This window comes from Emys orbicularis, chromosome 1 (assembly GCF_028017835.1).
Source record: "Emys orbicularis isolate rEmyOrb1 chromosome 1, rEmyOrb1.hap1, whole genome shotgun sequence".
In the NCBI taxonomy this organism is placed as follows: Eukaryota; Metazoa; Chordata; order Testudines; family Emydidae; genus Emys; species Emys orbicularis.
The window spans coordinates 340,718,121-340,741,057 of record NC_088683.1 but is presented as its reverse complement, the minus strand read 5'-3'; the positions used below and the strand labels follow the sequence as shown (position 1 = coordinate 340,741,057).

The window sequence follows — 22,937 nt, the reverse complement described above, 5'->3', positions numbered from 1 at the left end:
ATCTTCCAGTACATGGCAGGAGCTATTGTGCCGTCTGTACTACATCTAGACATCTTTCACAGCAGCTGCTATGGCCATATGCAAATTGCAGTATTCTACGTGTCCAGGGATGAGAAGTGAAGGTGGTTTTGATACTGGATTAATGAATGAATGTGTCTGGTTATGTTTCATTCTCACTATAACCATGCTAACTGGTTAATGCTCATATTTCAAGTTTACAGGGATGTGATAGGATGCAATTTATACTTTCTAGTGAAGTATTGCTACTCCCAAAAGGGTTAATTGGGGCTTACCATCTCTCACATCTCTGCCATTGAGCTAGGCATTAATATACAGAAGTTTTATTTCATGAATACATAGGTACTTGGACACTAGTCTTTTTAACCACAAAGGAAAGTTCAAGTGACCTATGCATAACAGAAGGTTGCTTACTTCATAAAACATCTTTAAATCACTATTTTGACATTTAAAATTAAGGGGTATAAAAGAATATGCTACTTTTTCTTTTTATATGTATGGCAATTTACAGGCACAGCTGAAGATTTAAATACAATGCAGCATAAGAAAACATCTTGAAAAGCCTTTGAAGATATTTTTGTGGACAGGTGGATACCATAGCTAGTTAGAGATTTTTACAAAGCTTCTTTCAAAGAGATGCATGACCACTCAGTCCATTTTCTCTTCTTGGAAGTAATCTGCATCATTCATATATTCTTCCAGATAATCATATCTCTGCATATAAAATAAAAACCATGTCAATTCATCAAGGACAGCAACTGAATGAAGCAAATAAGTTTGGCACAACAAGAAATGTAATTCATAAACAAGAGCAGCAGCACTGATTCAGAAGCAGAGAGAACCAAAGCCTAATTTGGTAAGCCTGGCTCTACTCAGGTAATTTGTCCTATAGTGTTTCATGAAGCTTTAAGAAATCAAAATAATGAAGAAAAACTGATCCTGATACAGAAACACTGTGGAGGCTTACCCATGAAATACATCGTACTATCTAGGTGTACTTGCATCAATTATGCAACTTTTATTTTTATTTTTTAGCTTTTAACTAAGACCCCGGTATTGTATCATGTAGCACAGTGTTTCTCAAACTGGGGTCGCCGCTTGTGTAGGGAAAGCCCCTGGCGGGCCGGGCCGGTTTGTTTACCTGCCCCGTCCGCAGGTCCGGCCGATCGCGGCTCCCACTGGCCGCGGTTCGCCGCTCCAGGCCAATGGGAGCTGCTGGAAGCGGTGCAGGCCGAGGGACTTACTGGCCGCCGCTTCCAGCAGCCCCCATTGGCCTGGAGCGGCGAACCGCGGCCAGTGGGAGCCGCGATCGGCCGGACCTGCGGACGGGGCAGGTAAACAAACCGGCCCGGCCCGCCAGGGGCTTTCCCTACACAAGCGGTGACCCCAGTTTGAGAAACACTGATGTAGCACATGGACTGACTACTGCAGCAGCACATAATAAAATAAATACAAGAATAAAAATAAATTAATGTGTTACTAATAATGTTACATCGTGCATTTTTTATGACATTAATATGGGTTCATTTTGCCAAAAATATTCATGCTTTAAAAACTCATTTTAAAAGGGCCCTACTATTTCCATTGGAAGTTGTCTGTTTAAACAGACAAGCAAAAATGGGTCCATTCCAAAAGAGAGGTGGCCTGAAACTCACATTTTTCAATGGAGTAGAATAAATGGCCAAAGAAGCTGAATTTGCTTGGAAGTATGAATTTGAAATCCAGTGGAGGAAAGTCTATCAGACAAGTATATAAGCTGGAAGTATTTTAAATGGTCCAAGCAAAGCCCTCCTTTATCTCTGATTTACACTCCTTTGGGTCAAGTTCCTGGGCCTTTCCCAATAGTCAAACTCACACATTGTCACTATTAATAAAAGTTCTACAGGCCAAATTCCATTCTCAGTTACACTTGTGTAACACTGTTGCCTTCATATTATGCTTTGAATAACACCTGTGCAAACTCAATCTTTAACTGTAATTGGAACCAAATAAATTATTTTGCTGGTGCTGTGGAATAGAATCCAGCTCCCCCATCTTACCTGTCCAGCAGTGCTAAAAAGAGTAAAAATCAGTAAGGTACTTGCTTACTTTTGTGACTAAAATCAGACTGATTATTTGCAAGGAGCAGCTTTGTTCTATAAATAGGTACTATTTTTGAGTCACTTTTCAGAGCAGAACTGCATTTTATGGAAAGTTATTACAAGTCTTGCATGGCTGATGTCTACCCTTTACCATCTTGAATGAACTACAGTAGACCACAAACGCACAACTTCTTACAACTTATTGCTTAGTTAAAACATGGACATTTTATTTAGCATTGCTGTCACTACCTCCTTTGATACAAAGGAATTAACTCAATGACAGATTCCATCATACCTCCTGAATCCAGCCACTCTCTTCCAATTGACTGAAAAGCCTGTCGACTGTGTCTTTGACTGGCTCATCCTGAATGCCCTCCACCTCTGTAACTGAACAGCAGCGCTGATACAACTTGAATTTAAAATGTTTCAGATTATGATAAACCCTTGTACGATTTGCACACACGCTGCCAACCTTCAAAACCTATATAAAAAAAGTGAACAAACTTGGTTATCTAAGATAAATTAACATGAAGCAATGATCACCTTGACAATAAAATGCATGGCTAAATCAGTTTGGTATTTTGAAATAATGAACTAAACAGCCTTTGATACTATATGATTTACTCTATTTAATAAGCAATGTAGTCCCCACATTCTTTGCACCCTAACCATGCAGGGGCAATAACTGGTGATTCTGTGCAACTGCAGTTCCATCTGCCCCTGTTCCTCAAGAACCGCTGTGCAGGAAAAGTGGAATGCTACCAGTAGATCCACCTGAGCAACTCTTACAAAATCCCCTGATGTTTAGAGGAAAACTGATTAAATCCTTTCTCATTTATACTTACTACCTGCTGGAGTCATAAGATGTAGCCACTTCAACATTCATGGAATTAAAGTGTATGAAATAAAGTCTGGATTTATTAAGAATAAAGCTCAAAAGCCTAAAAAGCAAAAGCTATATCAGGGTCACACTAAGGATACACAATCATTTTGAACATTCAAGAAATTAAAAAAAAAAATCTCCAGAGATGCACCAAATCCATATACATGCATGTTAACTTTTTCCTCTTGCTAAAGCCTATAGAAGAGTTCGACAAAATACTGGCTTTAAATATTAAATATAACCACAAAATACACAGTCCATGTATTGTGGCTAAGTTAGCAGCACTGTGGGAACCTAAACCCTTGTATTCCACACTCATCACTATTTTACACCTGGGAAGCCTCTGTGATGCAAATATATAGATGTTGCATTTGATGGCCTTGTATATTTAACAGTATGTGACTCACAGTGATATTTACAAATAGGCAAATGGTAAGTATACATGCATATACACAGACAGTTATACAGGTTTTAGCTGTAGTAATATTACATACAGGCAAGTGCACAGATACCTATTAAGTAGTTGGAACAGATTTTATGCAAAGCTGGTATTGATGAAGAATGATTATGTTCAGGTAAACACATAGGTGTTATTAAGAATGAGTGAAATTCACCATGAGACCTTCTGCATCCTTAAATCCACGTTGAGATCATGAGGGGAAGTTATGGGTGGAGTAGCAGTTCAGGTGTGCTTATGCCCCCCTTAGATTCCACAGAAGGGAGCTTCATACTAGTTCCACATAGGTGGGTGTTTTGAGTGGCTATAGGGTCACATCAGAAGAGGGATTTATCCAGTATAAGTGGCACAGAAGGGCAGGGATCGATACTTTAGCCTATAGGTTGGAGTAAAGCCTCTGGGAACAAAAAAACAAACAAAAACAAAAACAAAAAAGCCCACAGCTGCATCTGGCCTGGGTTTTTTGTGGATTTTACCTTCCCAGCCCAGTTGCACTTCTCCTGCACACAGCTCGGGTAACTCGGGCTTTATGCAAGAGAAATGGATTTCACTTTATGGCAGTGGTTCTCAGCCAGGGATATGTGTACCCCTAGGGGTACGCAGAGGTCTTCCAGGGGGTACATCAACTCATCTAGATATTTGCCTAGTTTTAAAATAGATTACATAAAAAGCACTAGCTAAGTCAGTACACACTACAATTTCATAAAATGACTTGTTTATACTGCTCTATACACTGAAATGCAAGTACAATATTTATATTCCAATTGATTTATTTTATAATTATATTGTAAAAAATGAGAAAGCAAGCAATTTTTCAGTAATAGTGTGCTGACACACTTGTATTTTTAATGCCTGATTTTGTAAGCAAGTAGATTTTAAGTGAGGTGTAACTTGGGGATACACAAGACAAATCAGATCCTGAAAGGGGTACAGTAGTCTGGAAAGGTTTAGAGCAACTGCTTTATGGTATACTAATAAGAGATTGACATCTTTCCAGTGCTGTTTTAGCTTGAGGTTATTTTTCTGTTTCTTGTGTGCAACATGTACCTAACTGGCTAAGGCCAACTGCTCCTCAAAGTAGAGTGTTTAATTCAAGCTGTGGGATTCGTGATCTCAGATTGCATGTATTTTTGCTTAGCCATATTATAACTGCAGGATTTTCTCTTCTGAGTCATAAAGCGATGATACATTTCATTGTTATTGTTAATATTCTGAATATTTTTGTGTGTGGCTTAAGTGGTTGCTTACGGTCTTTTAAACCTTAAGCAGGCTAGGTTTTAAACGAAGTCTACATCCTAGCTTTTCTGTAAGCATTTCGGTATGTGTCACTAAATGTTTACCTATGTGAGTGGTCCCAGCTACTTGACCTCATTCTCCACAGCAGAGGTTGGTACTTGCTGTATTTATTTTGTTGGTAATTACTAGATATATAGTAGAAATTTAGGACTAATTTTCAATGGAATTCTCTGTAATGCCGGTCATTAAAAATACAGGGCCAGATCTTCAGATGATGTGAATGAGCATAACTTCAGTGGAAACACATCATTTTAGGATTTGTCCCATATGCAGTGATTGCAAGTACACTGGCTTGAGGTCCAGGATTTGCTATGGCTGTGATTCTGCAACTGACTGCATGTGAGCAGACTGCTGCATCCACATGGAGACCCACTGTCCACCCACCCACAACAAACTGCAGGATTAGGACTGGTGTTTGGGTCCCAGTGGTACTGCAAGAGTTCAAGTCCAGAAACAGTTGTAAAGTTTGAGGGCTTCAACCTTTATGCCTCAAAGAATGCTGTAAAAATCACTGGAAACCTGGGGAATCCAGCTTCACTTGCTGCACCATCCCAGAATGCCCAACAATTAAGAGCTGGATTATGGATATTTATGGGGCATTTGAGAATAATGTGTGTATTCACTATATTCACTATCTACCTTGTTGAATTCAGCATATTATTTTTGTATTAACTAATTCAAAATCCTTTAATTTTTTCATTGTACCTTGAAGTTTCCCCAATATGGTACAATTTTAATATTACAATCTACACTTTATCTCTGAAAACATTTCACTTTTTTTAAGCAAGAAAGATTGTGTTAAAGTTACCAAAAGCTTCTTTAGAACTCAGCCTTGGAAAAAGTCTATATAGTGCATTCATTCTAATGTTAATTTCAGAGATCTCACTGACTTTTTCCTAAAGCTTAATTTATCTGTGTTGGGTGGCTCTACTAGCCAAACTTGTTATGCCAGTTGATGTGGAATGCACAGAGTGACTTGACCACAGAGGAGAATGAGAAAAGACACACCACAACTGTCATGTTTACTCTTAATATAAACAATGTTACTACCAAGTTGGCAAGCAGAAGACATGGTCCAGATAATAGGGCACATGGCAGCAAAGCAAAGCACTAACATCTATAATGCTAAACTAGATGTGACATCTTGGCCTAACCAAGGAGGGGGTAGGAAAGAAAAAGAAGGCTATGCACAAAAACCAAAAATAGTCACTGGAAACCTAAATAAAATAGCAACCACACCCACTGCCAATAGGTATGAAAAGAAAAAATCCAGAGATCAGAGAAAAAGAAAACTGTACTTGTTACAAATAAAGGGGGTGTATTGAGGTGCAGAAGAAAGGATTGAAGTGAAGTTTTCATCCTCTCTCTCGGGTGCTTTTATATAGTTTAAAAAAAAAAACAAAAACCCAAATTACATAATACCATTCATTCTGATCCACTGAGGCTGCACTGACTTTTCCTTCAGTCAGTTATTTTCCTGATGTGCCAGTTTAGCATTGTGCTGTCCTCTTGCAGTTGAGCTAAGTGCCACGAGAGCAAAGACAGCACATTTGGGTCAACAGGCTGCAGATAAAACCTCCAGCACTGTACCAGTGAGTAGCACCCATTACTGGCCGGATTATGGATCACCATAGGAACAAGGAGGTAGTGTGGGCAGCTTCCAAGGAGCCACTGCTTTTTACAGTAGCAAAATGGGGCAAATTTAGTGTCATGTAACATTCCTTGGTTTGTTTCGTGGCCTCTGAACTAGACCGTACTTCCTCCTCATTCCCCCAAAGGATGCATTTTTGCAGGTCAGGATACACTATGATGGTTAAGTGTTAAAAAAAGAAAAGGTGCTGGATTCAGCTCAGATGTGCTGGGACAATCACAGTAAACTGCAGGAGGACTGAAAGCCTAAATTCCTGGTTTAGAGGCCCAGACCTAAAGGGGCATCACCCACTGAGGAGCGATGGCTGGAGTACTAAGATATAAAGAGGCACCCTTGAGCAGATGATAAAGGGAGAAGCATGACACTTTTTACTGACTTTTTTCTGGTCTTAAACAGGGAGTAGAGATTACATCCTTGTCCTGGATAATTCATTACCTCCTTGAGTTTAGGTGGGGGTTTTGATGTCTGCCCTTGGAGACCCATTTGCTGCCCTCGGGAAGTAATACAAGATTTACGATTGGACTGTAACACACTCTACACTGACTTTGTCCTCACAGGTCATTAGGATTTATTGCTGTCCTGTGACAGATAAAGCAAAAGAAGAAAACTAGATTCAGGGACTTGCTCCCATCACCCTGGTATAGAATAGCCCGAATCTGTTAACTGTCAGGCACACTACAAGTCTCATCTATTTTCTCAGGTTTTCAGTGAGCTGCAAGTTATGGTCTAACTGATTATTTGATTTAAATGTTGTGGATTGGAGTAAGTATGGATAGGTTAACTAGCTGAATGGGATTAATTTCTTTATTTTTAAATATCTATGCAAGTGCCTAGAGCAAGGGTAGGCAACCTATGGCACTTGTGCCAAAGGCGGCACGCGAGCTGATTTTCAGTGGCACTCACACTGCCTGGGTCCTGGCCACCAGTCCAGGGGGCTCTGCATTTTAATTTAATTTTAAATGAAGCTTCTTAAACATTTTATTGTTGTATGTAAAGTAAATAAGGTTTTTAGTTTAGTTATATATTATAGACTTATAGAAAGAGACCTTCTAAAAATGTTAAAACGTATTATTGGCACGCGAAACCTTAAATTAGAGTGAATAAATGAAGACTTGGCACAGCACTTCTGAAAGGTTGCCGACCCCTGGCCTGGAGCTTTAGGATAGAGGATTTCAAATATGAATTTAGAAGAAAAGAATCAAGTTTTGCAATTTACAAATGATGCTAAAATAGTGTTGAAAATTTATTCAAGAAACTGTGAAAGATATGGATTAATGAAATTCAAGAAGTTCCCTATAAAATCAGATTCAGGTAATCTAACAGAGAAATTACTAACTATGCTTATAAAAGAAATATTGATATTCTGTAGAAAGTATTTTTGGAGTAGACTTCACAGAAGAAGGTGTAGATAAACCTGAGATCATGCATGAAATTTAATATTAATTTTCCAGTTTATGGTGGAAATATATGTAGTGTTTTCACCAGGCATTGGTCAATCAATAAATTACTTGCTTCCTTCTACCCAAGGTTCTTCCAAGGTTGTAGCTCCAGTAAGGTGAAGAATGATGGTGAATAAAGATTCAGACATCTAAATTCAGGGCAACTAAAAAAACCCACCCCCATGCACACCACCTTGGGGGATTAGTTATGATGATGGGATCATCTCTCATTGTTTCATCATCTGAAACGTACAAAGCACCAATCAAGAACACAGAAGAATTAAAAAAAAAAAAATTACCTGTTTGTCATGCAACATAAAGTCATCTGTTTCCAAAGTTCTATAGTTGTACAGCTTTCCTGACAGCAACACAGCAAACTTACAGTACCGATGCAGTTCACAAGCTTGACAGGATCTATTTATTGGAGTCTTCATTACTATGCGGACTTCAGGATAACAATCCACTCGCTCCTACAAAGATATATTACATAAAACTCTTCAACAGGATATCCCCTAAACCAAGACAAAAACTCTTGACTACGTGAGGTGCTGAGTGCCCTCAACTCCAATGTCTTAGGGGCACTAACCAACCCCATTCATATTTCCATTTATTTCACTGTATTTGATCCTATTTCAATTATTCTCCTCATTCACATGCATGAGACTGAATTATTTCACACTGATTTCATATTCTAAGTCATATGAACTACATTATGAATTTCTTGGAAGATATAAAATTTTTGTACTGGTTTGTTTCTTTAAAAGAAATCTGCAAACATTTATTGTGACAGTGTAACTGTCAAAAGATGCTCTTTGAAGTGCATGTGTGGGGCATTTTCCAAGTCTGTGGGACAATCATTAATACATCTTTCAGGACAGAATCTAGCTAGAAATACAGGAAAGCAGCCATGATGTATTTACACACTACCCCTGAATATTCAGATGTGTATTATCATGTAGTTTGTGCAACTAACTACTGGATACACATACAAGAATCACAGCTACTTAAGATCATGCCCCAAAATATGGAAAGACAAATAGTTATTAGGATTTGTATTTTCAGTTAGGAGTAGAGTGTATGAATTTTTTTTTTTTTTTTTTTTTTGGACACCTGGAGCTACTTTATTGACCAAGACTGAAGCTAGATACCTTATATCGTTCTTTCCAGCGACTTCTAGAGATTAAGTTTTCAAGACGAGGTTGAATAAAGCGATCATCCAAATAATGGAGTGAGGTTACCATTTCTTGTGCATATCTCTTTCGCCTTGTTCCATCTGTTCAAAAAAAAAGGTCACTATAATACAATATATGGATGTTCAGTGAATGTACGTTTTTCTTCCAGCTACAAAATCTTCAGGGAGATGAGGAGACTACACACAATTATATGTATATAATTATTTACTGATTGAAGAACGGTAACCTCAATGATTATTAGGGATATTTACAATAAAATCGGTTGTCCAGGAAAGCTACACAAATCATTAAAATTAACTTTGATATATTCATAAAGACACCTGTCCACAGCAGGTGCTGCACAATAATAAAAAGTAGAATAGAAATAAAAACTCAAAATATGAATGAACTGCCCAATCAAAGATCATTCAATCTGAGAACAGTTAATCTCAAAATATAACCACTCACACTTATCAAAAGTCTGAAAAAACAGATGCTGCTGTCCTTTTCCCTACAATGTTTGTAATATAATTGCTTAATGAACTATATTTATACAGACCCGTTAAGTTAATTCTGAGACAAAAAGTTATGTGAAGAGGGAGTTAAGGTTGGGAGTACATGATAGTAACATTACAGTATTGTAATTAACCCCAAAACATTTATTACAAACCAAGGAAATCAGAATATTACATAAAAAAGAAGTTCAAATACGTTAAACATATAAACAATCTCAACTTTCCATTCTTAGCGATGTCATACTAAAATGCACTAATCATTATTCTATCTGGTCACAGATTAGATTACAATGGATTTTTAAAACACATAGGTTCTCCCCCTTCTCCTGCTCAATGATAACATCACAGAACAAATTAAAGTTGGATACACTGGTCTATATAATCATATCTTTACTGATTGCTTTGCCTAATTAGCTTAATTACAACTAATTTCCTCAAACGTAGCATATGTGCAAAATTTCAGTAAGTTTTAACTATGTGGAAAGTTTGAAGAAATAGTGCTTGTTAAGTCAATTATTAAGATAGTTCAGGACAAAGTGTGACACTGTGCTAAAATGGCTCATTTAAAAAATATTTTTAACTCAAACTAATTAATAGATTTACTTGTAAGTCCTCTTTGGAAGATGTTGTGTGTGACGAATATAGAGTAATTCAAAGATTCATAGATTCCGAGGCCAAAAGGGACTACACTGTGATCATCCAGTCTGACCTCCCGTATAGCACAGGTCACAGACCTTTCCCAAAGTAATTCCTTGAGCATATCTTTTACAAAAACATCCCATTTAGATTTAAAAGTGGTCAGTGATGTAAACTGTTCTAATAGTTAAATTATTCTCAGTTAAAAATTTGCACCTTAATTCCAGTCTGCATTTGATCATGTTATACCTTTCTTTACTAAACTGAAGAGATAATTATTAAATATGTGTTCCTGAGGCAGATTGTAGTCAAGTTACCCCTTAACTTTTTCTCTGTTAAACTAAACAGACTGACTACCCTGAGTCTACATCACCGTAAGGCATGATTTCTAATCCTTTCATCATTCTTGTGGCTCTTCTTTGAACCCTCTTCAATTTATCAACATCCTTCTTGAATTGTGGATGCCACAATATTCCAGCAGCAGTTGCACCAGTGCCAAATATAGAGATAAAATAAATTCTCTGATTCTAACTCAAGAGTCTCCTGTCTATGCATCCAAGGACTGCATTAGCCCTTTTGGCCACAGCATTGCCCAGGGAGCTCCTGTTCAGCTGGTTATCCACCACAACCCCCAAGTCTTTTTCAGAGTAATTGCTTTCCAGGATAGACTCCTTCATCCTGTAAGCATGGCCTACAGTCTTTGTTCCTAGACGTATAAATTCACAGTTAGCCATATTAAAGTCCATATTGTTTGCTTGCACCTAGCTTACCAAGCGATCCAGATTGCTCTGTATCAGTGATCTGTCCTCTGTTATTTACCACTCCTCCAGTTTTTGTGTCAACTGCAAACCTGATCAGTGATTTTGTGTTTTCTTCCAGATCATTGATACAGATCTTAAATAGCACAAGGCCAAGAACCAGTACCTACAGGACCCTACAGTACATCTACTTGATGATGACTCCCTGTTTATAATTACATTTTGAAGCAGTTTTTAATCCATTTAATGTATGCCATGTTAATTTTATATTGTTCTAGCTTTGTAATCTAAATGTCATGCAGTCAAGTATCAAGTCAAAACCTTACAGAAGTATATAACAACAGTATTACTTTGCCCAACCAAACTTGTACTCTTATCCAAAGAAGATGTCAAGTTAGTTTGACACGAACTATTTTCCATAAATCCATGTTGAGTGGAATTATATTTAAATATAATTCTTTATTAATCAAGCCTCATATCAGCCGAATCAAAGGACAAATCCCTGATACAGAGAGGAACTCATCCAGATTTCAAAATACTTTCCAAACCTTAAAGAATTAAGCCCTACAGCACTCTTTTTAGGGTTTGTCCAAAGTGACTTTGTACAGCGCACTAGCCTGCTGCACACACTCACACCCTGGCTCCACTGTGATGCACAAAACTCCACCAAATCCTGTAGGAACCTAAACTCAATCGGTGTCTAAGTTTTCCCTAGATGCCCATGTTTCCCCCTCTGAGCATGTGCACTGCTGCCTCCCTCAGCTTCTAGATATCTATCTCCCAGCGTAAGCATAAGGGCGATTCACAAACGGGGAAAGACAGATATTGGTCCACTTAAGTCATATGTGGGGCCCTAAAAGTTAGGCATTGCAACGCTGAGCATCATGGCACCTAAGGGCAGTCTACACTTCAATGCAGCTGTGCCACTGTAATGCTGTAATGAAGACACTTTAAGCCGACCGGATAGCTCTTCTGTCGGTTTAGTTAATCCACCTCCGTGCGAGGCGGTAGCTATGTTGGCAGGAGAAGCTCACCAGCGCTTAGGTCAGTACAACTACGTCGCTCGGGGCATGAATAATCCATGCCCCCGAGCGACGTAGTTATACTGAAGTAATTCTGTAGTGTAGACCAGGGCTAAGTCCCTTTGTGGATCCCACCCAGAGGCTTTGTCTACACTGACAACTGAATGACAAAACTTGTGTCAGCGTTAAAAAAAGGTGTTAAAAAAAATAAACACAAAAAAAACCCCACACCCGAAAGAAAAGTTTTGTGTATGAAAAGCGCCAGTGTGAACAGTGCTTTGTCGGCAGGAGCTCTCTCCTGCCAGCAAACAGCGGCTACACTGCATGTCTTTTAGCAGCACGGCTGTGTCGCTAAAAGGTGCGTAGTGTAGACAAAGCCTAAATCTCTACACAACCAAACCCTTAGATTATTCTCCGCACTTCGCAGATGGAATAAACTGAAGCAGAGAAAGGTTAAGTGATTTGCCTAAAGCCACACAAGCAAGTCAGTGGCAGAACTGGGACCAGAAAAGACGGTTACTCACCTTTGTAACTGTTCTTCGAGATGTGTTGCTCATATCCATTCCAATTAGGTGTGCGTGCGCCACGTGCACGATCGTCAGAAGATTTTTACCCTAGCAACTCTCGGTGGGTCGGCTGAGGCGCCCCCTGGAGTGGCGCCCTTATGGCGCCGGATATATGCCCCTGCCGACCCAGCGCCCCCTCAGTTCCTTCTTGCCGGCTACTCCGACAGTGGGGAAGGAGGATGGGTTTGGAATGGATATGAGCAACACATGTCGAAGAACAGTTAGAAAGGTGAGTAACCGTCTTTTCTTCTTCGAGTGCTTGCTCATATCGATTCCAATTAGGTGACTCACAAGCCTTACCTAGGCGGTGGGGTCGGAGTTAGATGTCGCGGAATGAAGGACCGCTGAACCGAATGCCGCATCATCCCTGGACTGCTGCACTATGGCATAGTGGGAGGCGAAAGTGTGCATGGATGACCAAGTCGCTGCCCTACAGATCTCCTGTATGGGCACATGAGCCAGAAAGGCGGAGGACGAAGCTTGAGCCCGAGTGGAATGGGCAGTGAGTCGTGTAGCTGGGACACTAGCCAAGTCATAACATGCACGGATGCATGAGGTAATCCAAGACGAGATTCGCTGCGAAGAGACCGGGAGGCCTTTCATCCGGTCTGCCACCGCTACGAACAGTTGGGACGTCTTTCTGAATGGCTTCGTTCGTTCGATGTAAAAGGCAAGAGCCCTGCGGACGTCTAGGGAATGTAGCTGTTGTTCCCGTCGCGAAGCGTGCAGCTTCGGGAAGAAGACCAGGAGGAAGATGTCTTGGTTGACATGAAAGGCAGACACCACCTTAGGGAGGAAGGCGGGGTGTGGTCGCAGCTGTACCTTGTCCTTATGGAACACCGTATACGGTGAGTCCGATGTGAGGGCCCGAAGTTCCGAGACTCGTCTCGCCGATGTGATAGCGATGAGGAAAGCTGTTTTCCAGGACAGGTACAGAAGCGAGCAGGTGACTATTGATTCGAAGGGGGCACCCATGAGTCTAGATAGGACTAGGTTGAGGTCCCACGTAGGGGCCGGATGACGAATTTGCAGGTACAGGTGTTCCAAACCCTTGAGGAACCTGCTGACCATGGGATTGGAAAAGACCGAGCGCCCGTTCTCGCCCGGGTGGAAGGCTGAAATCACTGCTAGATGTACTCTGATAGATGAGACAGCTAGGCCTTGCTGTTTCAGGGACCACAGATAGTCTAGGATGGTAGGTACTGGCACCTCCAGAGGGATAGTATTACTCAGAGCACACCAGTACAAGAAGCGCTTCCATTTGGCCAGGTATGTGGACCTAGTGGAGGGCTTTCTGCTCCCCAAGAGCACTTGCTGCACGGAACTGGAGCAACGCCGCTCAGATTGAGTCAGCCATGCAGCATCCATGCTGTGAGGTGGAGGGACTGCAGGTCTGGATGACATAACCTGCCGTGTTCCTGAGTGATCAGGTCCGGCCACAATGGTAGAGGAATTGGTTCGGTCATCGACAGATCAAGGAGTGTGGTGTACCAGTGTTGTCTGGGCCACGCTGGAGCGATCAAGATTAAGCGGGCCTTGTCTCTGCGTAACTTCAGAAGGACCTTGTGGACCAACGGAAACGGAGGGAAGGCATAGAGCAGGTGGTCTTCCCACGGTATCACGAAGGCATCCGACAGGGAGCCCAAGGAGTGACCCTGGAGAGAACAGAACACCTGGCACTTCCAATTCTCGCGAGAGGGGAAATCCCCACCTCCAGAAAACAGAATGGATAACGTCCGGACGTATCGACCACTCGTGAGCAAGGAAGGACCTGCTGAGGCGATCTGCCAAGGTGTTCTGGACTCCTGGGAGAAACGACGCCACCAGGTCGATTGAGTGGGCTATGCAAAATTCCCAGAGATGTATGGCTTCCTGACAGAGGAGGGCCGACCGCGCTCCGCCTTGCTTGTTGATGTAAAACATGGCCGTTGTGTTGTCTGTGAAGATCATGACACAACGGCCCTTCAGATGTTCACAGAATACCTGACACGCTAGGCGTACTGCTCTCAGTTACCTGACGTTGATGTGCAGGGATATTTCTTGTGCGGACCAAAGGCCTTGTGTGCGAAGGTTCGCGAGGTGAGCGCCCCAGCCCAGAGAGGACGCATCCGTGGTGAGGACTAGAGAGGGCTGTGGGGCATGGAATGGCATCCCCCCGCAAACAAGGTTGGGGTTTAGCCACCAACTCAGAGAGGACAAGACCTTCGTCGGCACAGTGAGTACTGTGTCCAAACTGTCCCGGCCTGGGCGGTATACTGACGAGAGCCAGATCTGAAGTGGCGGAGGCGTAGTCTGGCATGTTTGGTCACGAAGGTGCATGAGGCCATATGGCCCAGAAGACTGAGGCACGTGCGTGCTGTCGAGGTTGGGAAGCTTCGGAGGGCGTGGATGATAGTCATCATGGACTGGAAGCGGGTCTGCGGTAGGCACGCCCTGGCGAGATTCGAGTCCAGGACTGCCCCGATGAAGTCTATTCTTTGGGTTGGCTCCAAAGTGGACTTTTCGGCATTGAGCAGCAGGCCCAGTTGCCTGAAGCAGGTCATGACGAAGTGAACATGAGACCACACCTGTAGCTCGGACCGACTCCGAATGAGCCAGTCGTCGAGGTACGGAAACACTTGGATCTGATGTCTGCAGAGCCAGGCCGCTACGACAGCCATACATTTCGTGAAGACCCTTGGCACTGTGGAGAGGCCGAAGGGGAGGACCGCAAATTGGAAATGCTGCTGTCCGAGCACAAAACGAAGGAACCGCCTGTGCGGTGGGTAGATCGCTATGTGGAAGTATGCGTCCTTCATGTCAAGGGCGGCGTACCAGTCTCCAGGATCCAGGGATGGGATAATAGTACCCAGGGTAACCATGCGGAACTTCAACTTTACCATGAATTTGTTGAGTCCGCGTAGGTCCAGGATGGGCCGAAGCCCCCCCTTTGCCTTGGGGATTAGGAAGTAGCAGGAGTAAAAACCCCTGCCCCTCAAGTCTCTTGGTACCTCTTCCACCGCTCCAATAGACAGCTCCTGTCTATTGTAGCTCCTGCAAGAGGAGTTGCTCGTGAAAAGGGTCCCTGAAGAGGGACGGGGAGGGGATGAAAAACTGGAGATGATATCCAGTTTCCACCGTGCGTAGGACCCAGCGGTCCGACGTTATGCGGGACCACGCAGGGAGGAAGGAGGAGAGGCGGTTGGAGAAAGGTAGGGAAGGATCCTGGGAGGAGACTGGTGCTCCGTCCTCGAGCGCAGCTTCAAAAGTTTTGTCTGGGCCCTGCTGATGGTCTAGGGGGCCCTTGATTCTGGCCTGCTTGCGGACCAGATTGTCGCCGCCTATTGCCACGACCACGCCTTATTGAGAAGTCCTGTCGTGGTCGAGGGTTAGGGTAAGTGTGCTGCGGCTGGGGTCGGAAGGGCCTGTGTTGTGTCACCGGGATATGCCTGCCCAAAAAGAGTGCATGGTGGCCCGGCTATCCTTCAGACTTTGCAGTCTGGGATCAGTTTTATCTGAAAAGAGCCTTTGCCCTCAAAAGGTAGGTCCTGAATAGTCTGCTGCAGTTCTGGTGGAAGGCCAGACACTTGCAGCCAAGAGATGCGTCGCATAGCTACTCCCGAGGCTAGAGTTCTAGCTGCCGAGTCAGCTGCATCTAAGGACGCCTGCAGGGATGTCCTTGCCACCTTCTTGCCCTCTTCGAGCAAGGCCCCAAATTCATCCCTGGACTCCTGGGGAACCAACTCCTTGAATTTCCCCATCGAGTTCCAGGTGTTATAGTTATAACGACTCAGGAGAGCCTGCTGGTTAGCTACCCTGAGCTGTAGGCCACCAGTTGAGTAGACTTAAGCCCGAACAGATCCAGGCGCCTAGGACTTAGGGGCAGGGACTTGTTGGCCATGCCTCTCCCTCTCGTTTACAGACTGAACAACGAGGGAGCAAGGTTGGGGGTGCACATACAAGTACTCAATCTTTAGAGGGCACCATGTATTTCCTTTCCACCCCTCTGGATGTTAGAGGGATGGACAGTGGGGACTGCCAGATAATGTTGGCATTAGACTGAATGGTCTTGATGAAGGGCAAAGCTACCTGCGTGGGGGCATCAGCCGACAAGATGTCCACCACCGGGTCCTCAACTTCCGCTACCTCCTCCACCTGCAGATTCATATTCTGTGCCACCCTACGAAGTAGGTCCTGGTGAGTACGAAGATCTATAGGTGGAGGGCCGGAGGAGGACGTGCCTGCCACTGCCTCGTCAGGCGAGGATGAGGAGGACAATCCCTGGACTAGTGGGTCCTGGGGAAGGTCAGGTTGAGGAGGGTCCGGTTGCCCTAGGTCCACATCCATAGGGGCATCAGCCTGTTGAGGCGGTAGGGCGGTCGTCTCAGAGGGTATTGGGGGAGGACGGCTAACAGTTGCCTCAGGCACCCTAGGCTCCGAATGAGCCGAGCAAGAAGCTCCTGAGGGACCACCTTGGGCTTGGTGGTATGCCCAGGGGGTCCAGAAGGACCATTGTGGGGGACCCTGGTCTGGATCCTGGCCTTCATCCGGTCCCTAGCTAGCGCCATCCGCATCCTGGCCATGGACCTCATAGGCACTCGCCGCTTGGGATGACGCCAAATTCTGACGAGAAGGCCAAGGCGGTGCCGAACGCACTTGTTGCGTTGAAGCGTCACGGTCTACTCGTCCGCGCCTGGAAACTGGGGACCGGTGCCGGTGTCCCGAGAGGTACCGCGATTGGGAGCGGGACCAACAGTCATAACGGTGCCGGGAGGTCGATCTAGATCTAGACGATGACCGATGGTGCAGGCGGTGCCGTGACCGGCTGCGCGACGAGCTGTGCCAGGATCAGTGCCAGGAGGTGGATCGGTACCAATCATACCGGGAAGGAGACCTTCGGGAGGTGGAACGGTGCCGCGAGTACGAACGACGCCGAGATGGAGATCAGTGCCGGGACTGCGAGCGGCGCCTCGACCGGGACCATCTGCGGGACCGAGACTGTGACCGTGACCGAGAGCGGTGCCGAGTTGTTTCACCCTGCGATGGAGGTCGCATGAAGGCGGGCTTCCCTATGGATGGGACAGTCCGCACCGGCGGTGCCGGAGGGTGAGACGGTCCAGGTTCAGTCAGAGCTATCAGGTCGCGAGCAGTGGAGAAGGTCTCCGGAGTGGACGGCAGGCCCAGCTCAACCACGGTGTGCACCGGGGAGCTTATCTGCACCGGACTCAATGGCGCTTGGGGCGCTGGAATCGACGGTGCCAGAGTTGGCGCCTTCATATGGTCCGGCACGGCATGCTGCTCCACTGAGGCCGCAGGCGGTGCTTGCAACTGCGAAGGAGCAGCAGGTGGTTTGTGCTGCTTCTTGGGCCGTGGGGACAGCGAGCGGTGCCGCGTCTGTACCCGTGCCGGAGACGTCCAGTGCCGAGGGACCTTGCTGGTGCTGGGTCGCTCCGGTGCCGGAGGCGCGCTTCGGACCGACGGTGCCTGATCTGCGCGCTGTGCCGAGGTCACTGCACTAAGTGCCGCCTCCATCAGGAGCTGTTTTAGACGGAAGTCCCGCTCCTTTTTTGTCCGAGGCTTGAAAGCCTTGCAAATGTGGCACTTATCAGGCTGATGAGATTCCCTCAGGCACTTCAAACAGGAGTCGTGGGGATCTCCAATAGGCATCGGCTTGAGACAGGCCGAGCAAGGTTTGAAACCCGGAGACTTGGGCATGAGCCCTGGTACCGGGCAGAGGAATGGGGATAAACCCCGTTTCCTCAACTTATATACACACTATATACACTATATCTACAAAATTCAATAAGAACTACTCTAAACTTACTAAACTGGTAAACTACACTAAAGAACTATCTATAACACAACGAGTAAGCTAGGGATGTGGAGGTCAGCTATGCCGCTCTCAACAGTTCCAACGACCATCATGGGCGGTAAGAAGGAATTGAGGGGGTGCTGGGTCGGCAGGGGCATATATCCGGCGCCATAAGGGAGCCACTCCAGGGGGCGCCTCAGCCGACCCACCGAGAGTTGCTAGGGTAAAAATCTTCCGACAATTGTGCACGCGGTGCGTGCACACCTAATTGGAAACGATATGAGCAAGCACTTGAAGAAGAACCCAGGAATTCTAACGCCCAGACCCACACCAACTACCAAATATGACTTTCTTATGCATAAATACCATGTTTTACCCCACAGGCATTACATTTTCTGCCATGTAATGTTACTTACCATACAATGAGCTCAAAAAAGTGTCATCAATTGTGTTGATGAGGAAAGCTTTTACAACTCTTTGGAAGTGGACATAATGGTCACAGCGAGAGACTGGAAAAAATGCAACCAGATAAAGCAATTAACAGTGTAAAAAAGCCTCACAAGCAACAAATTCATATACAGACCATACATGTTTCATGCAAAATTTGATAAAGAGGTACCTAATCTCAAATACTATAAATACAATTTTTTTAAAGCAATTTTTCAATTATTCAGTTTTTCAAAATTTCAATTCAAGATAATACAAAAACAGAGGACTTTTGAAGTTAAGATCTTTCATTTAAACAGTGCCTTTCATCCCAAACAATATCAAAGAACTTTACCATAGAAGCTACACCCCCCCCCCTTCCATTAGCTGATTATACTTTGGAGACAGGGGTGTAACACAAATTCTCTTTAACAGCACATGGCAATAACACAGAATAGTTAATGATAGAAAGCAAAGGATACTGTATCCAAGAGAAACTGCAGGAGAAACTTTAGGTAGCTACCCAAGAATAGTAATTACCTACAATAGAATTCAGCCAGAATATTAGGGTTAACATGGCTGATTTTGAAGAATGCAGCAAGAGTTTTAGGAACCACAAGAAGCAAGAAGTTTGTGTCTTAATAGGAATTTGATACCCAACATCAGGGGCTGAATAATTTACCTCACATCTAACTGAAAATACATTTACAGCACCTTACCAACCCCCCCACCAAAAAAAAGGCCAAAAAAACCCAGTAAGATAAAAGAATAAAATGATTGAGTATTGTTATGGAAGCTACAATGCCTCCATAATAAGCTATAGCATTTTTGAATTTTAATTTTCTACTTTCAAGCTATCATGCACTTTCGCACTATTTTGAGCTAATATAGACAAGTTCTAATAAACACCAAATCATGGGTTTACAAGCAAAGTATTCATATCAACTTGTGGCTTATTTTAACCTTACAGCGTGGAATGTAATATTCCAGTAATTGGAATTTTGATGTATCATGTTCTTTCCCTTGTGGTTGGTTTTCATCCTCAGAATGTTCTGCACATTCTTCTTCATCCTCAACTATAAAGTCTTTCATACTATCATCATCATCATCGTCACTGCTTGCTGTTGGTGTGAGGGGTAAAGGATAGGATGATTCTTCTATTATTTCCGCATCATCATCATCATCAGAATCCTAAGTAAATTAAGAACATCTTAAAACAAACTATCATATGAATACTTCCCCTACGAAATTTTCAACATTTGCATTGCTTAGTAAAATATGCAATTTTGTGTGTAACACACACACACTCTTGGCCTTTGAATATTGCATGTTCAATTAACAAGAAAAGAGATTTCAATTGACTAACAGTCCAAACAAGAGAAAGTTTACTTTCACATGTAATTCATATAGATCTCTGTTCCTGTGTCTGTCTGTAGCAGTTTTCTTAGCTCTAGAAGTCTAAGCTACCTCAATTAGGTAGCATGTTCCTCCATTGAGGAGGTTTGGCAGCCCCCTCCAATGTCTCTGTCAAGTCCTTTTAAAGAAAAGGAATTTTAAAAGAAAATAAATTATGGGGAGGGAAAAAAAAGGGAACGTATCCTTAACTATTTGGAGAAGATGGACAGATGAGTTCTAATGAGTTCAGTCTTCTGGCTGACTATGAGAACAAACACAAGGAGCTCTTCAGCCCTTGGCAATAAAAAAAAAGAACCCAAAACTAAAGGCATCAGAGACAGTACTACTGCATAGTTGCAACATGCATCCGCTGAAAGTGTAGGGGATGAAGCTCTTGCAACTTTTGGGGAGCTCCCAACCTATCTTGAGATAGAAATTCTGTGAGGTGATATGTATGAAAAAACAAAGTAATGAATTTCAAAGGTAAAAACATACCCCACAATATTTACTATTACTGGATGCCCGGGTTGATCTTTGTCTTGCGAGTTCTTTCAGTTTTATTAGCCGCTTCTGTTTCCCATTAATCAAATCTTCTTCTGTAGTAGGGGTTTTATATTGCTCCTGTTCTTGAGAACACTCATCTTCATCCATTATACAATAACGTTTAGCAAATACTTTTCTAACAGGGATGTCACTATCATCACTCCTGTCACTGTCATACATTACAGATGTGCTCGACCTCTTACGCTTCCCTGGAGTGATGCAGTCATCCTCCACATCCTCTACGACTGTGTCATCATGGCCTTTCTCCTCATGATCTGAAAGATTATACCTCTTAACTACAGTTTCTTGTTTTTCAGCCACTTCGTCTTCTGATGTAGAGGAGAGTCGTTCATCTTCTGAAGCAGATGTGAGTTCTTCATCACTATCAAGCAATATGGTCTCTCTTTTAGTCCGCCTCCAATCAACCCGAGATTTGGATGCTGGTTCTTCTATTCTTGTATTCCTCCTTGTTTCATATCTTCTGATAACTGGTTTTGTTTCCATTGAAAAGCTACCACAATAATAAAAAACAAACTGTATTTACCAAAAAAACCCAGAGTAGCTATGATACCAAGATATTCAAAACAGTATGCATTATTAATCTAATACATCTATGATTAATGGTCTATTGCTTAGAGAAGCTCTCAGATAAAAGGGCTGAGAGTGCACAGCAATAATTTCATGGTACGACATACCTTATAATAATGTTATTGTTATCAAGAATTACACACACCCCCACCCACCCACCAGGCATTAGAAACAGAGGAAAGTGAAACCCACAAATAAAATGGAGAAAAAAAATCCCATAATTTGAAAGTTTTAATTTAAATTTTACATTTACATGTACAGTTAAGATGTTTAATCAACCTTAACTCTACCCCTTAGTGATGTCCAGAGGAAGGGCGTGTGTAAAAAGAATAGAACAGGAAAATACTACAAGAGACACCTATCCATAACAGAACATCTCATTTCCTTGATAACAAAAACACTAGAATGCTTTACTCTTACTGTGCAAACTCTGGCTTCTGTATGACCATTCATTCAGACAACCTTATGATGGTATCTCTGCATTATACCCAGCACAGTGACTGTTTGACTGGGAGTTTCCTTAGTTTATTCCAAATTCACAACTCTTCAGCTCCTCAAACCCCCGCCTTGGGGTGAAACAGAGCGAGGGCTTTTCAGTCCTGAAGAACCGAGGCCACGGCAGAAGGCAGCTGAGCAGGGGAGCTTAGCCGCCTGGGGCCAAAGGAGCCCTGGGATGCGGAGACTGCAAGGAACTGCGCGGTAACTGGGGCGGCAGCTTTTGCAATGGAGGCCTCACCGGCTTAGGAGCTGAGCCCACCCGTCAGCCGATGCATCGCGGTGAGCATGGGGCCCTTCTGCCTGCCCGCCCCGCGGCTACTGCGCGGCGATAGGGGCAGAGCTCTCCCCGCGCTCAGCGCCTTTCCAGGCGGCCAGACCCGCCCCAGCCACAGCGGCACCGAGGCGAGGCCAGTCGCCTCCGTCCGTCCCAGGGCGACGGCCTTTCCCCAGGACCGTCACGGGGGGACAATGCAGCTCGGACGCCTCAAACGGGCGGCCGGGCCTTACGTGACACCCTCCCCGACAGCCCGGGGATGAGAGCAAGGCGGGAAGGCAGCGGGGCCCCGCGGGCGCGGCGGGGACTTGCCGCGGGGCTAGATGTGCGGGGAGGGGAGGGGCGGCGCATCGCCACGGCCAGCGCCGGCGGCCCCGCTAATAGCCCAGCCCGGGGCCCGCCCCAAGGAGCGCACCGCGCTGGCGGGCAGGTTTAACCCTCAGCGCCCCCCGCGAGGCCAGTACCTCCGGGGGGGCTTTCTCGCGGCAGCCCAGTCAGGACGCCTCCCGCCTCCCCGAGGGGAGGGGGTCAGAGAGAGCCCCCCCGTTACGCACATTTAAAGGCTCCGGCCGCGCGCACCCCAAGAATCCCCGCGCCGAGTACCGTTGTTCCCCTAGCGCAGCACCCAGACCCTCCCACCTTCAAGTTCAGCGGCCTCGCAGGCAGTGATTGGCGCGTCCCGCCTGTCACTCACTCCCACTCTGTGTTGACGGAAGTGCTGGGAGGCAGTTGGCATGGGGTCACGTGACCTGGCATGCTGCCTGCCTGGGCCAGGTGCCTGGGGCGGAGGTTGAGGTTTAGGATGATGTCACTTCCGGGGTGGGAACTGTTTCCCTCCTACGCAGAAAGGTTCCACGGTGTTGGTTTGGATGGAAGAGGCTCCTGGCCTGGGTGTGACTGGCATTGGGTTGGGTTGGGTTGGGCTGGG

The 22,937-nt window shown here is 44.5% G+C and overlaps 1 protein-coding gene across 2 annotated transcripts; it reads right to left on the bottom strand.

The window, feature by feature from the left end:
- Window positions 1-94: 94 nt before the first annotated feature.
- On the bottom strand, window positions 95-22,724 carry CCDC82 (coiled-coil domain containing 82). 2 transcript variants are annotated; one of them, XM_065413239.1, is made up of 8 exons: window positions 22,649-22,724; window positions 20,602-21,160; window positions 19,680-19,902; window positions 18,702-18,794; window positions 8,974-9,098; window positions 8,125-8,295; window positions 2,395-2,580; window positions 95-732 (listed from the first exon to the last, which is right to left on the bottom strand). In XM_065413239.1, the coding sequence occupies exons 2-8, from the start codon at window positions 21,151-21,153 to the stop codon at window positions 667-669; spliced, it is 1,416 nt and encodes a 471-aa protein (XP_065269311.1). In that variant the 5' UTR covers window positions 21,154-21,160; window positions 22,649-22,724; the 3' UTR covers window positions 95-666. The 2 variants fall into 2 exon arrangements, with proteins under 2 accessions (XP_065269311.1, XP_065269303.1); XM_065413231.1 differs by lacking the exon at window positions 22,649-22,724 and adding an exon at window positions 22,564-22,618.
- Window positions 22,725-22,937: the final 213 nt, after the last annotated feature.

Excerpts from the sequence above, each read along its gene's own strand:
- CCDC82 (XM_065413239.1), bottom strand. The coding sequence starts at position 21,153 with ATGGAAACAAAACCAGTTATCAGAAGATATGAAACAAGGAGGAATACA. Across the intron at positions 19,903-20,601 it reads GTAATAGTAAATATTGTGGG|GATTCTGATGATGATGATGA; the intron begins GTATGTTTTTAC and ends TAATTTACTTAG. Across the intron at positions 2,581-8,124 it reads TTATGTTGCATGACAAACAG|GTTTTGAAGGTTGGCAGCGT; the intron begins GTAATTTTTTTT and ends TTTTTTATATAG.